Raw genomic sequence first — 12,115 nt, 5'->3', positions numbered from 1 at the left:
GCTCCTGTCCTGTGGAACTGGAGAGGGCAGCTGGAGGCGATCCAAAGGAGAGGATCGATTCCAGCCCAAGAAGCCTTCTTCTGGCCAAGAGGGGTGGGCACGGGGAAAATGAAGCCTGAAGGGAGGTCAAAGAGGAAAGTGAGTGTAGGGGCTGGGAATGATTATCCAAGAGCAGATATGGGTCCAGAAGCTATTCACAGAGGCGACAAGAGCCCTTTCCGTCTTGCCTCTGTTCAGGTTTAATAGTGAACTTACTGCCAGTGTCCTGAAGAAAGGGTGAGAGGGTGAGGAGTGCTGCCCCAGAAACTGCCTTACAGACTTCCATCCTCTCCTATCTCCAGGCCCAGTGCGAAAAAGATTCAAAGAAATTCCTTTGGCTCCCAGAAGAAAAACAACCCTCCAGCTCTGATCTTGCTAGATGGGAGTTCCTCTTCTCTTTATCCTGAAAAACGAAAAAAACCTTATATTTATATCATGCTTAATTACTTTCAAGCAATTTCATAGACACAATCTCATCTGAGGAAGGAGAAAGTTGAGGCCATTAGGCTACACAAAGTTTGTCCATTATCAAGTATTTCCTAAGTCTGACTCCAAAGCTTGTATTAGGTTGGCTCTTTTAAGAATTCTAGTGGGAGAATACTGTAATCATGATTAATATCACCACCATCAAACATATATTTAAAATCCTACTCTACTAGTTTGAATAGCATTAAAATCAGTGGAATGTCTTTAAAGGAATTTTTTCATGTGCCTGTTAAGTGGGCCTTAGTTTAGATGTGGGCAACTATCTCATACATAGGGAAATTTCATTAAAGATTTCATAAGCATCTTCCATTCTCACTTCACCTTTCTTCATCTCTTCTGGATGACCGTATTCTAGCCCTCCCCCTGCCCTCTTCTAACCAGCTTGTCCCTTGACCTACCTCAGGTGGGGAAGTATTCACTGACTGGGAACTGCTAACTCTTAGCAATCTAGCCATCACCTCCCCAGTTGGAACTTGCCGCTTCAAGGAAAAGGACCTTGTAATCAGAGTAATTGGAATTTTCGTATCAGAAAGATGTTTATATGCTCGAGTTCGAGGCATGGGAGATGTAGCAGTAAGTAATGTATGAGCTCTCCAAGAAGGTGGGTAAAGATGGAATCTGGAGCCCAAGGAGAAGGATTATATTTATTCCACACACACTGTCTCAGGTATCATTTGTAGAGTTTGTGTTTGTATTAATCATGTTTTTATATTTTTCATACTTTATGATGTTTTGACATCTTAGGGGTCTTGCTGGTAGGGGATAGGCTGCCCCTCTCAGAGCTGGCTAATTTCTAGACATTGCAAACCAACTTCCTTTTGATTACAATTTTCCTATGCAAACCAACCAATCCAAAGCCCACATCCCAGTCCCCTTTATTTAACTCCCAGGCACCAAGCCACCGTCTTCCCTGCTGTTATCACCTCAGGGCCAAGTCAACTAGACTGGACAGCTAGAGGCCAGTCCTATGGCCCAGAGCCTGCCAAAATTATTCAGACTATCCAAGCCTCAGTTTCCTCCAGCTTTCCTAAACTGCCTAATCCATTCCTTCCTCAGAAACCACAGTAGTGTCTGAGGGTCATGCCCTCTCCTCTCTCCTTCTGCCTCCTGAGTGACCTGGTGCTTCCCCACGGGCCCTGCGTGGTGTGGCCTGCCCCCTTCCCTTGCTATAAACTCTTCTTTCAAAGACAGTTGTCTCTGTGTCTGCCACCTTACCATACCAGAGTAAAACAAATCCCAGGTACAGGTCTTAAAACGGTGTTAATGATTTCAGCATTTAAAATGAAAGCCAGTGTTACTTTTTACTCCGGCAGGTGATTAGGCACAATTTGAGTTGGTTCTACATGTTTCTTCAGTATTGGCTGGAGTCGGGCAGTCCTTGCATGATCTCTGGCTAGACAGCCTTTCTGGAAGTGGGCTGTGTAGTTTGGCTGCCAGGCCTTTACACATGCTTTGCTGAGGTTTGTACGAGTGAGCTTGGTGCTCTTTGGGCCAGATTAGACATCTCTAAAGTCATCTGTGGCTCCAGCATCATATTATTTAGAAATAGCAGTATCATTTGGCACTGTTGGTCACTCCATCCTTGAAATGGTCTTTCCTTGGTTTCCGTGACATCATGTTCTCTTGGATTTTCTTCTACTTTTTTGATTTTTGCTCTTTTTCAAAAACTCCTCTGTGCATTCCTTTTCCTCTGCCTAGCCTTTATTTTTTTTTGAAAACATTTATTGAATAAATAATGCATATATGTGTTTAAGGAAAGTATTAAAAAAAGTAAAAGTTTGCTCCACCTCTGTCACCCAGTTCCACAGACTCTTAATTTGATTACAAATGTGTGTGTGTGAGGGTGTAAAACTATAGGACATACACAAGCACACACATATGCTCATACACACATGATACTCTGTGTGTTTTTATATGTAAATGCTATCATACCGTAACATTTATTTATTCACTTATTCTTTAACAATTTACTGCTGTTTACTAATTAGCAGCTACTACATGCTGGACACTGTTTAGACCCCGGGAAGACCATGTGAGTAAAGTAGACAATTTTCATAGAGTTTATATTCTGTTGGGAGGAAGAGACAATTTAAAAGAAAGTCATTTAAAAGAAAGTCAGAGAATTTTCAGTAATGAGAGATGATTAGAATTTAAAGTGTGCTAATGTGAGAGAGGACAGACAGGTGACATGTAGGGTGCCCAGCGAGGGCCTCTCTGAGAAGCCAGTATCTGAGCCAAGACGGCATCTGCATGATGAAGAGCAGCATTTCAGGAGTGGACATAGTAAGGAAAAGGCCAGAATCAAAGATGGGCCAGAATCAAGGATGACTCCTTAGTACATACTTTCATGTACCTTGCTTTTTCATTTAATAGCATGTATGAGAGATGGTTTCAGGTCTATAACAGATAGAACTGCTTCATTCTCTTTAGCAATTGCGTAAGATTCCATTATAGGGATAAAACCATAATTTATTTCATCAGTCACATACTGCTGTTTAAAAAATCTTTAATCTTTTGCTGATGCAAGTAATGCTGAGATAAATATTTTTGAACATACATGTTTGTTCACAAGGCAAATACATTGGTAAGGTCAAACTCCCAAAGTAGAGTTATTGGAACAAATGATATGTTCTTTAATTCTCATTTTAATTGATGTACACAATTGGCCTCCATAGAATTGAACAAATATATTTTACCACCAACTCTGTATGAGGGAGTCTGTTGTAAATATCCTCCGAACTCTGTGTTCACATTTTTGAGCAGGAAGTGCTCTAAATAGCATTTTCTAATTTTATTTTGCATTCCTCTTATGAGTAAGGTTGAAACTCTTTTCCTGTTTAAAATCCATTTGCATTTCCTTTTCTGTGAACTGTCTATTCATATCCTTTGCCCATTTTTCTTTGTGATTGTTAGTCTTTTTCTCATTGATTGGCAAAAGTTTCTTATGTATTAATGAAATGAACCTCTTTCATAATTAGATATGATCTTCCCAGTTTCTCTTTTCATTTTGTTTAGGGTAGTGTCCCAGGAATGAAGTTTTTACTTTATTAATATAGTTAATAAATTATGCATTTGTGTCATACTTAGACAGTCATCCAGGACTTCCTCAGAGTCCTATCTTGGAACTGCTCTGTTCTTCCTCTGCTCACTCTCCCTGGATCATCTCAGCCGTGTCAGTTGCCATTGATGTGTGGATGATTTCTAAGTATGTTTCTCCTGACACATACCCAACTGCCAACTGTACATCTGCACAGCCCAGGTCAACATAATCAATACTGAACTCATCATTTCAACTTCGTCCTGTATTCAGACTGGTCACTCTTCCTGTGTACTCCATCTCAATGAGCCCAATGTGTCATCTTTTCCAGATCAAATAATCTATATCATCAGTGAATCCTTTTTTCCCTAAGCTTTCAATCTGCACTAAATTCTATTATATCTACCTTCTAAATATTTCTCAAATCTGTCCATTTCTCTCCATTTCCATTACCACTTACCTAAAATGGGCCAACATCATCTCTAACCTGTGTTTCTACACTAGCTTCCTAATAAATATACTTTCTGTCATGTCCTTCTTCAATTCTTTCTCTACACAGTAGTCAGAATGTTCAGACTGGATCATATCACTCCCCTGCTTAAATATTTTCAATGGCTTCTCTTTTTTCTTCTTCTCCTTCTCCTTCTCTTCCTCCTGCTTTTTTCTCCTTTCCCTCCTCTTTATTCTCATTCTTCTTTAGGGTAAAATCCAAACTCTTTAACATGGCATACAAGGCTTACATGATCTGGCCTGCATTTGTACCTCTAGCATAACCTCTTAATACCTCTCAGCACACAGCACCCCACTTCCCAACATCACCATCAATAAGAATCAGTCCTCTTGACAGGTCCTTGGAATGTATCATGGCCTCTTACCTTGGGGCATTTGCACATGCTGTTCCCTTTGCCTGGACTCTCCTTTCTCAGCCATCTTTGTCTGGCTCTAGCTATCACAACGTGCCCTTAGATCTTACACATTACTTCTTCCATAACCTCCTGATGCTCCCACCACCCCAAGACCAGGCACAATGCTTCCAACAGGATCTTGTCACACCATAGTACTCATCACTTAGTAATGCAGTGCCTGTTTATTTGCCTGAATCCCCTAGCAGATTTCAAGCTCCACATGGGCCTCACCTTCATCGCTCCAATAATGTGGAATGCCATGTTAGGTATACAGTGGCGTTTGATCAGAGTTGAATCCTTAACTCTCCAGTCGCTGGCATGGAACCATCACTCAGTAAACAGTTATTTGTTGCACGTATGGATGAAGGAATAAATTTTAGAATTTTCCTAATGTAGCCTAAGTTTTGTGCCAGTTTGTTCGCTTTACTATAGGATATATTGATGTAGTAACACTGTATAGAAATAGTCACATTGAGGGAATTTCTCTAGTCAGTTTTACAAGGCAGAGTGTTTAGTAACTCTTCCTTAACGTCTCCTCACTTTATCTTTGACGGTAATATCTCCACCCAGCTACCGAGGTAGATGAGAGCACGTCAGTGCGCCCCTGCTCTTGTGCTACGTGGTAGAATTCCCTTCCACTTCACCCCAGAGCCTTCAGGAGACATCCTTCAGGTATTCATCCTGGGGGTAGAGGGGAAGAAGTCTCTCTGATTCACTGAGGCACGCCAGTATTATTTGTCTTAAATAGTAATTTTTATATATAAGAGTAATATCCACTGAAAATGATTATGAGAAATTTGGAAAATATATAATCAATAAAATATAAATCACCTGTAATCTTATCACATAAAGAGCAATTATTAGCTTTCTGGTGGGTGGCATCACTTCCTTGTCTCAGTAGCTGTCTGTAGTCTCAAATCTGTCCCCCCTCTTGAATCTCTCCCCTGAGCTCTAGACTGGTGTATTTGCTTCCTCAGTCGCCATCTTCGCTGGCTTGTCCTGGCAGCATCTCAAGTCCACACGTTCTAAGCAGAAGTCCCCATCCTCCTCCCTCCTCACTTGCACCTGCTCCTGTGTCCTTTTCAGCGATTGTACCACCATCCACCTGGTGACCTAGGTTAGAAATGATCCTTAGCTTCTCTTTCTTCCTCGCCCTCATATCCAACCAAGATTCTGTGGTTTCCTCCTCCTGCATATCTCTTTATTCTTCCCATGTCCCTTAATCAGCTGTGTCAACACTCTGGTCCAGACTCCATCACCTCTCTCCTGTAATATGGCAACAGCGTCCATGGGTCTCCATGCCTCCAGTCCATTCGCCACACTGTGGCCAGAGTGACCACCCAAGGAGGGGCAAGCTATCGTATCACTCTATGAACTCAAATCCTTCAGCCCTTTACAAGGACCTTCCCGAAATGCCCCAGCCCCTGTTTAACCAGTTCCATTTAGAGCATTCTTCACTCTCCTCTTCACTTGGCTGGCCTCTACCCATCCTACAGTTCTCCACTGAGCCATCTTTGCCCCCCAAGAAGTTTTCCCTGACTCCCCTCTCCCCTGGAAAAGTCTAGCATGAGCCCCTCCGTCCATCTCCTGTTTTCTCCTCACATCTGTCCTCTCTCCCCGTGAGCTCCCTGGGGCATGAGTTGTGCCTTCTTTGTCACTACAAGCCTGCTACCTTGCCCAAGCCCAGCACATGGGAAGAACTCTACAGGTGCTGATGGATCCACTCAGATCAGGTCTAGGGTTCTATTCCACACAGAACTGGCGGAGGATGGGGAAACTGTTGGGAGACTCTCTTAGGGGGACACTTTTCCAGATTCTCTCTTCTGAATCCGGTTCTTGAGCTCTCCCAGTGGCGTCCTCAGTGCAGACACCTGCTGATAGGGGGAACTTTAGGGAGCAGAGCCGCCCCCCCTGGCCTGGTCCCTGCCGGCTCTCATGGCTCACACAGATCCTGCCCTGGGGTTCAGCACCCAGCGGGTGGCGGCCATGATTTTGCCGTTGCGCAGGCTGTAGATGAGCAGGTAGAGCAGCGGCGTGACGTTGGTGTAGGCCAGCGCCAGCGTGCGATCCTGCCATGGGGAGTAGCTGGCCTTGGGCCGCATGTGCGTGAAGGTGGAGCAGCCATAGTGGAGGAAGGTGACGGCCAGGTGCGAGGCACAGGTGGAGGCAGCCTTGCGCCTGCCGCGTGGGGAGCGCAGGTGGCTCAGGGCGGCGGCGATGGCGCCATGGAAGGCCAGGATGAGCAGCGAGGGCCGCAGCAGCAACACCAGGCAGGCGCCCAGCAGATGCAGCTCCTCCGCGTAGCTCTGCGTGCAGGCCAGGTGCAGCAGCGCTGTGATGTCACCGAAGCAAGGCAGGTTGAAGACGGCCACCGTGAGCCCCACGGACACCGCCAGTCCCCCGAGGCAGCCGCAGGCCAGGGCCAGCCGCGTGCACAGCCCAGGTGCCACCTCAGCCGCGTAGCGCAGCGGGTGGCAGATGGCCACGTAGCGGTCATAGGCCATAGCGGCCAGCAGGAAGCACTCGGCCCCGCCCAGAGCCACAAACATCTGCATCTGAACAGTGCAGCCCAGGAAGGAGATGGGGCTGCCTCGGCCGCGGCCTGGCGAGGCCAGGTGGGCCAGGAAGCGGGGCACCACTGCCAGCATGTAGCAGAGCTCGATGGCTGACAGCTGGCACAGGAAGAGTAGCATGGGCGGCCGGCTGGGCACTAAGGCCACGGCCACCAGGATGAGCAGGTTCCCGCTCGGGGTAGCCAGGTGCACGGCCAGCAGCAGCAGGAAGAGCATGGGCCCCAGGTGGGGAGACTCCGCGAAGCCCTGCGGGAGAAAGCCGCAGGGCATGGTGGCATTGCAGGCGCTGTCCGCGCACTGGCTGCCCAGGGGTACCTGTGGGAAAGAAATGTGGGAAGGGAGAGGTTGTGGGCTACGCTCCTCGAGCGCTGCTGGTGAAGAAAGGGCTGGGTGGAATTTAGAGGGTAGGAGGGAGTAGGGCTGCAGAGAGGGAGGTGGGTTGATGAGTCCATTCCCATCCCCCCTCCCCATGAGGGACGTCTTATTAACTTGTTCTAAACAATGGTCCAGTTTTTCCTGCCTCTGGGCTAGAATTCTTACAGGTGCTTTCTCAACATGCTGCTTCCAAAGAAACCTTGATTTTAGGCCCTTCCTTTACAGTGCATCTCTCGGGACCTCCGCCTATGGAGAATCACCTCTCTTCAGACTCCACGTATGTCGTGGGTCCTATACAGCCACCGGTATTAGTCCACCTCAGCCTCAGCTCCCCGAGGCAGGAACTGTGTCTTTAGGCTCTATTTCCTCCTCCCTGCTCTACTCTGTCACTTCTGAGTTGCTTGTCTAGTGTCTCAGAATCACAAAGACGTAATGCAGATGAGGATCTTAGCCATCATCTCATTCAGCCTCAAAATTTTAAAGAGAAAAAAAAAAAAAAAAAAAAGCTGGGGAGGAGCAGGATGAAGGGCTTAACTGCTCACAGAAGGTTAGGACCAGAATCTGCATTCCTGAGGCTGAATCCAGAAATTCCCACGACCCCATCTGAGGTTGGTAAAAAAGGTCACTGGCATCAGTCAGTCAGTCCATATTGATTTAGCCTTAAATAGAGACCCGAGTCTGTGCCTGGCACTGAGGCAGACACTTAGGCAACAGGGGATGGTTAGCAGAGAGGCCTAACCGGGCACATCAGGAACAATATGTCCTAACAGTCTTATTAATACTCTGCCAGCATGAGAAAAAGTGATGTGTATCTGTTTTAACTCGCCCTTCAGAGGGAGCAGTACATTCCAGATATGCTGTCGGAACACAGTCTCTTTCTAAGCATTATCCAGTGACTCATGCAGGCAACATTTGGAGAACATTTGATAGCATGTAGGTTGGCTGCAATTGTTATAAACCTCTGGAGTCAGGGAACATGAGGTGGTAAGAAATTCAAGGCCATGACAACTAGAGGAGGACGTTTGATTTTTCCAGTAGTTATTAATGCTATCTCTTTTTAATTTTAAGTTCAACCATTATTTCCTCTTAGTGACTCTGAGTCACTGTCTATAATCAGTGTTGGAAGTGGAGTTTGTGCCCGTTGTTACACTACAGAGTGCAACAGCAATAAAGCTGGGCCACGGGCGACAGGTAAATTGGATGCAAGAACCAGAAAGAATGCAAAGAGCTTGGTTTTTGCTATTAATACTCCTTTCTGAGATAGTTCTGGGGATTTCTATTTAGCAGCGTCAACCTGTGCTCTCTTTTTTGTCATCCGAGGGGAATGCCTTCAAACAGATGTTTGCATTGCAATGGAGGAGGAATAGGGTGGGGTTGTGGGTGGGTCTGAGGGATGTGGAATCACTTCCCATCATTTTCCCCCCAATATTCAGCCACCTGGACAAATTTAACAAACCTGCGTTGAGTGCCTCTTCCCTGCCAGGTGTCATAGCTGTGGGTGTGACCAAGAGAGAGAAGGCTGACTGTCCTGGAGGTTCAGACAGGACGAAGCTGTTGAAGTAACCGGCTCTCTTCGCTCTGCCTCTGCTTACCCCTCGGTCTTTTACTTCTTCCTTTTCATCTCCTTAGAGAAGCAGGGTGTTGGGGGTAGAGAAACACAGACAGTTCAGTTCTTTCGCCTTCATGCTCATGCTTCACAGAAATGGAGATGATGTGGAAGGCCGGGCAGTGGCTCCAGTAACTCTAAGCTCAAGGTATACCATGTTTACAAACAAGGCCATGGAATGCAAGCCAGACAGTTTAGTTCAATCAAAAGGAGACTGAGGAGTATTTCTACTTTGTCTAGAGTTTTTAGGAGGATTTGTCACAAACTCTAGGAATGTATGTTAGAAATGTCTTTTCCCTGGGAGGGAGAAGGGAAACAGACACTTTCACAACTTCAACAATTTGGTCTGTTCAAAACCAGGCTCCAGCTTAGTAGGAGAAGCTACAGAGGGAAAAGAAAACACCCCCTTCCTCCTCCAGGGCCAGAAGGTCTATATTCTCACTCTTCAACAGTAATAGCTAAGAGAGTGTCAGGCAAATGCTCATAAGGACTTAATACATTTAACTCACTTAATCCTAGCAACAATCTGATGAGGTATGTGAACTCTCATTGTACCTATCTTACCGGTGACGAAATTGAGGCCTAAAAGAGTTAAATGTCATGAAGCTAGTTAGCAGTAAAGCCAGGTTTTCACTCAAGCAGTTTAGTCCCTGCTAGTCCATGGTCTTATCCACTATACTGTCTTCCTTACTTATCACTCTCCTAAAAATTCTTCTCACATAAGACACAACCTCTTCCCACATCTCCTACCTTCCCCTGTCCAGAACTTACCTGTACTCTCCTAGTCATTTCTATTCTCAGATTTCCCTTTGCTGACATTTCTTCTGAGGACATGTGGATGTGAGCAGTAATACAGATCATCTAAGATAGCAAATCTAAAAATAATTTCTCCTTAGCCTTGACATTCTTCATTCCTGTTGTTACTGTTCTGACAGATCTGCTTTCCTAATTGTGTAAGGCTTCGTGGAGCACCCACAGATTAATGGCTGGCTGGTGGCCCGGGACATCTGGATGCGGCTGGAAGCCTTGCTGGGCTGGGGCCATAGATCTGGGATTTGATTTTCACTGTGTAGAGTAATTAAAATTATCTGTAATAATGATGTTTTTTAATCAGTCATTTAATAGCCAATTGAAACACTTCTAAGGAGAGGTTGTGGGGAGATTTGAAAGGCAGACAGGTCAGGCTCCTCTGGGTCTTGAAGATTCCATAAAATGCTGAACTAGCTTGAAGGTCAAATGGTCCAGATCCTCATGCTATAGCAAGGGATGCCCCATAGAGGACATACAACCAGCCTGGGACCTCACCACTGTCTGCTGGCAGCAGAACTGGACTCTCAACTCCTGTTTGATGGTTCTATTTCTGCCAGAATTGTCTTCCAGAGTAGACCTGAGTCCACTGATCTGGTATTAAAATTGTTTACAAAAACACCAGAGGAGAGGTCACAGAAAAATCAGATCATTGTCCCATAGGAGGTTAAATTTAAAGTTGTACATATGCCTGAATTTCCATAATTTGACTTAATAACCTGTCATGAGCATCTGGTCTATGAATTTATACAAATTGTTCTGAAATCTATTTTTGTCCAGTGCTTTTTTTTAAGGGAAAACACACACCATGCATTCAAAAGATTTTTCCTTTTTCTTTTCCTTAATCCTCAGTGAAGTAGAAAGTCTCCCCACAGCCTAAATTTTTGCTTTGTTATTTGATGGGTGCTTGATTTGGGTTGGGGACAAGCTAATTAACACTTCGGAAACCTTGCCTCCTCACTGTTGAATGGGGGTTGTAACAAAGGAGGGACGTGTGAGTGTTCCGTGAGACAGCATGCAAAAACTAGCACAAAACCCCACACAGAGCAGGTGCACAACAAGACTAAAAAGTATTCTCATCTCTGTCCTTCATGCCTTGACAGGCTTAGATTGTATTTCTTCTGAATATTCATCTTTCCACCATGAAAATCTCCTCACCCCTTGATGGTGTCTCTTCAGGTGCCTTTTCCGTCTTTCTGGGATCCAAGAAACAAAGGTATACATAGTACTCTGGATTTAGGGAAGAATACTTTTCTCATGGGGAGAAAAGTAGAGATAGACATAAATAAGTCTATCTCTATCTATGATCATTATCATTACCATCATCTTTCTCCCCCCACCTCTCTTTCTATCTTTCAACTTTTTTTTTCTCTTTGGTTTCCTATCATCTTTATAAGACTGTACAGACTATGGAAGAAGACATCTATGAATTGAAATCCTGGCTCAACCACTTACTAGCCACATTACCTGTGGGTAATGTACTCAATTCCCCTGATCCTCAGTCTCTTTACATCTAAATGGAGATAACGGTATCTAAGTCATAGGCGCTCTACAAAGGAAGCTCACAGCACAGTGCTGGGCACAAAGCGGACATGAAGAGATGGTTATTAATCACATCATGTTATAACCCAACTTCTGCAGTATGATGTCAGCCTTTGGGCTCCACCTGCAGAGCAGCTGACAACTGTAATTACTATAATGACTCCTTTTCCTATGTCATGAGCCTTTTCCTTGGTTTATGACAGATAACTTGAAACTCAATTAACATATATTTGGATTATTATATATTTCAAATTTAGATGTGTGTTCTGAAATAAAATCCCTTGAATTAAAAAACTCATTAACCTTTTTCTTGCTTTGTCACGCAAAATTACATCTTTTAGTGTTTGTTTTTTTTTCTCATCAGTTTGGTAATTTCTTTACTCCAAGGAGCTAAATATCATCTTTGGTTGTAAAGATTTCACTGTGCTCCTTCTTCCAACCGTTTATAATCTCAGCCTCAACCCTGAGACAACCCTGGGACATGAGCCTCTTTTCTGGCATGATGTTTCTGTCTTGTGAACCAGTTTCTCTTACATGATAAAGCGGTCTACTGAGCCCCCATGACTAAATTTGGTAAGATAGCTTGTCAAAGCTTTTGAAAGTCTAAATAAAAGAAGTCCTTGCTAGTTTCTTGTTGGCATCTTTATCCCCTAAAAGCATTTAAGTAGATTTAATAGGGAATGTTTTCCTTACACAAACATTCTTGCTTTTCTCCTTTTACAGCATTTTCTGAAGTATTTGTTGA

At 44.6% G+C, this 12,115-nt stretch overlaps 1 protein-coding gene and 1 long non-coding RNA gene across 7 annotated transcripts in view; one reads left to right on the top strand and one right to left on the bottom strand.

Moving 5' to 3' along the window:
• Nucleotides 1-12,115, top strand: part of LOC117202274 (uncharacterized) — a 183,210-nt gene that overhangs the window by 19,637 nt on the left and 151,458 nt on the right. The window lies entirely within an intron of this gene.
• On the bottom strand, nt 649-9,788 carry LOC101284833 (olfactory receptor 10AC1-like). Its single transcript, XM_033432282.2, has 2 exons — nt 8,872-9,788; nt 649-7,355 (listed from the first exon to the last, which is right to left on the bottom strand). The coding sequence occupies exon 2, from the start codon at nt 7,308-7,310 to the stop codon at nt 6,408-6,410; it is 903 nt and encodes a 300-aa protein (XP_033288173.1). The 5' UTR covers nt 7,311-7,355; nt 8,872-9,788; the 3' UTR covers nt 649-6,407.

Source organism: Orcinus orca, chromosome 9, assembly GCF_937001465.1.
Source record: "Orcinus orca chromosome 9, mOrcOrc1.1, whole genome shotgun sequence".
Lineage (NCBI taxonomy): Eukaryota > Metazoa > Chordata > Mammalia > Artiodactyla > Delphinidae > Orcinus > Orcinus orca.
The sequence above is the reverse complement of the archived record's forward strand: the minus strand, read 5'-3'. Positions and strand labels throughout refer to the sequence as shown.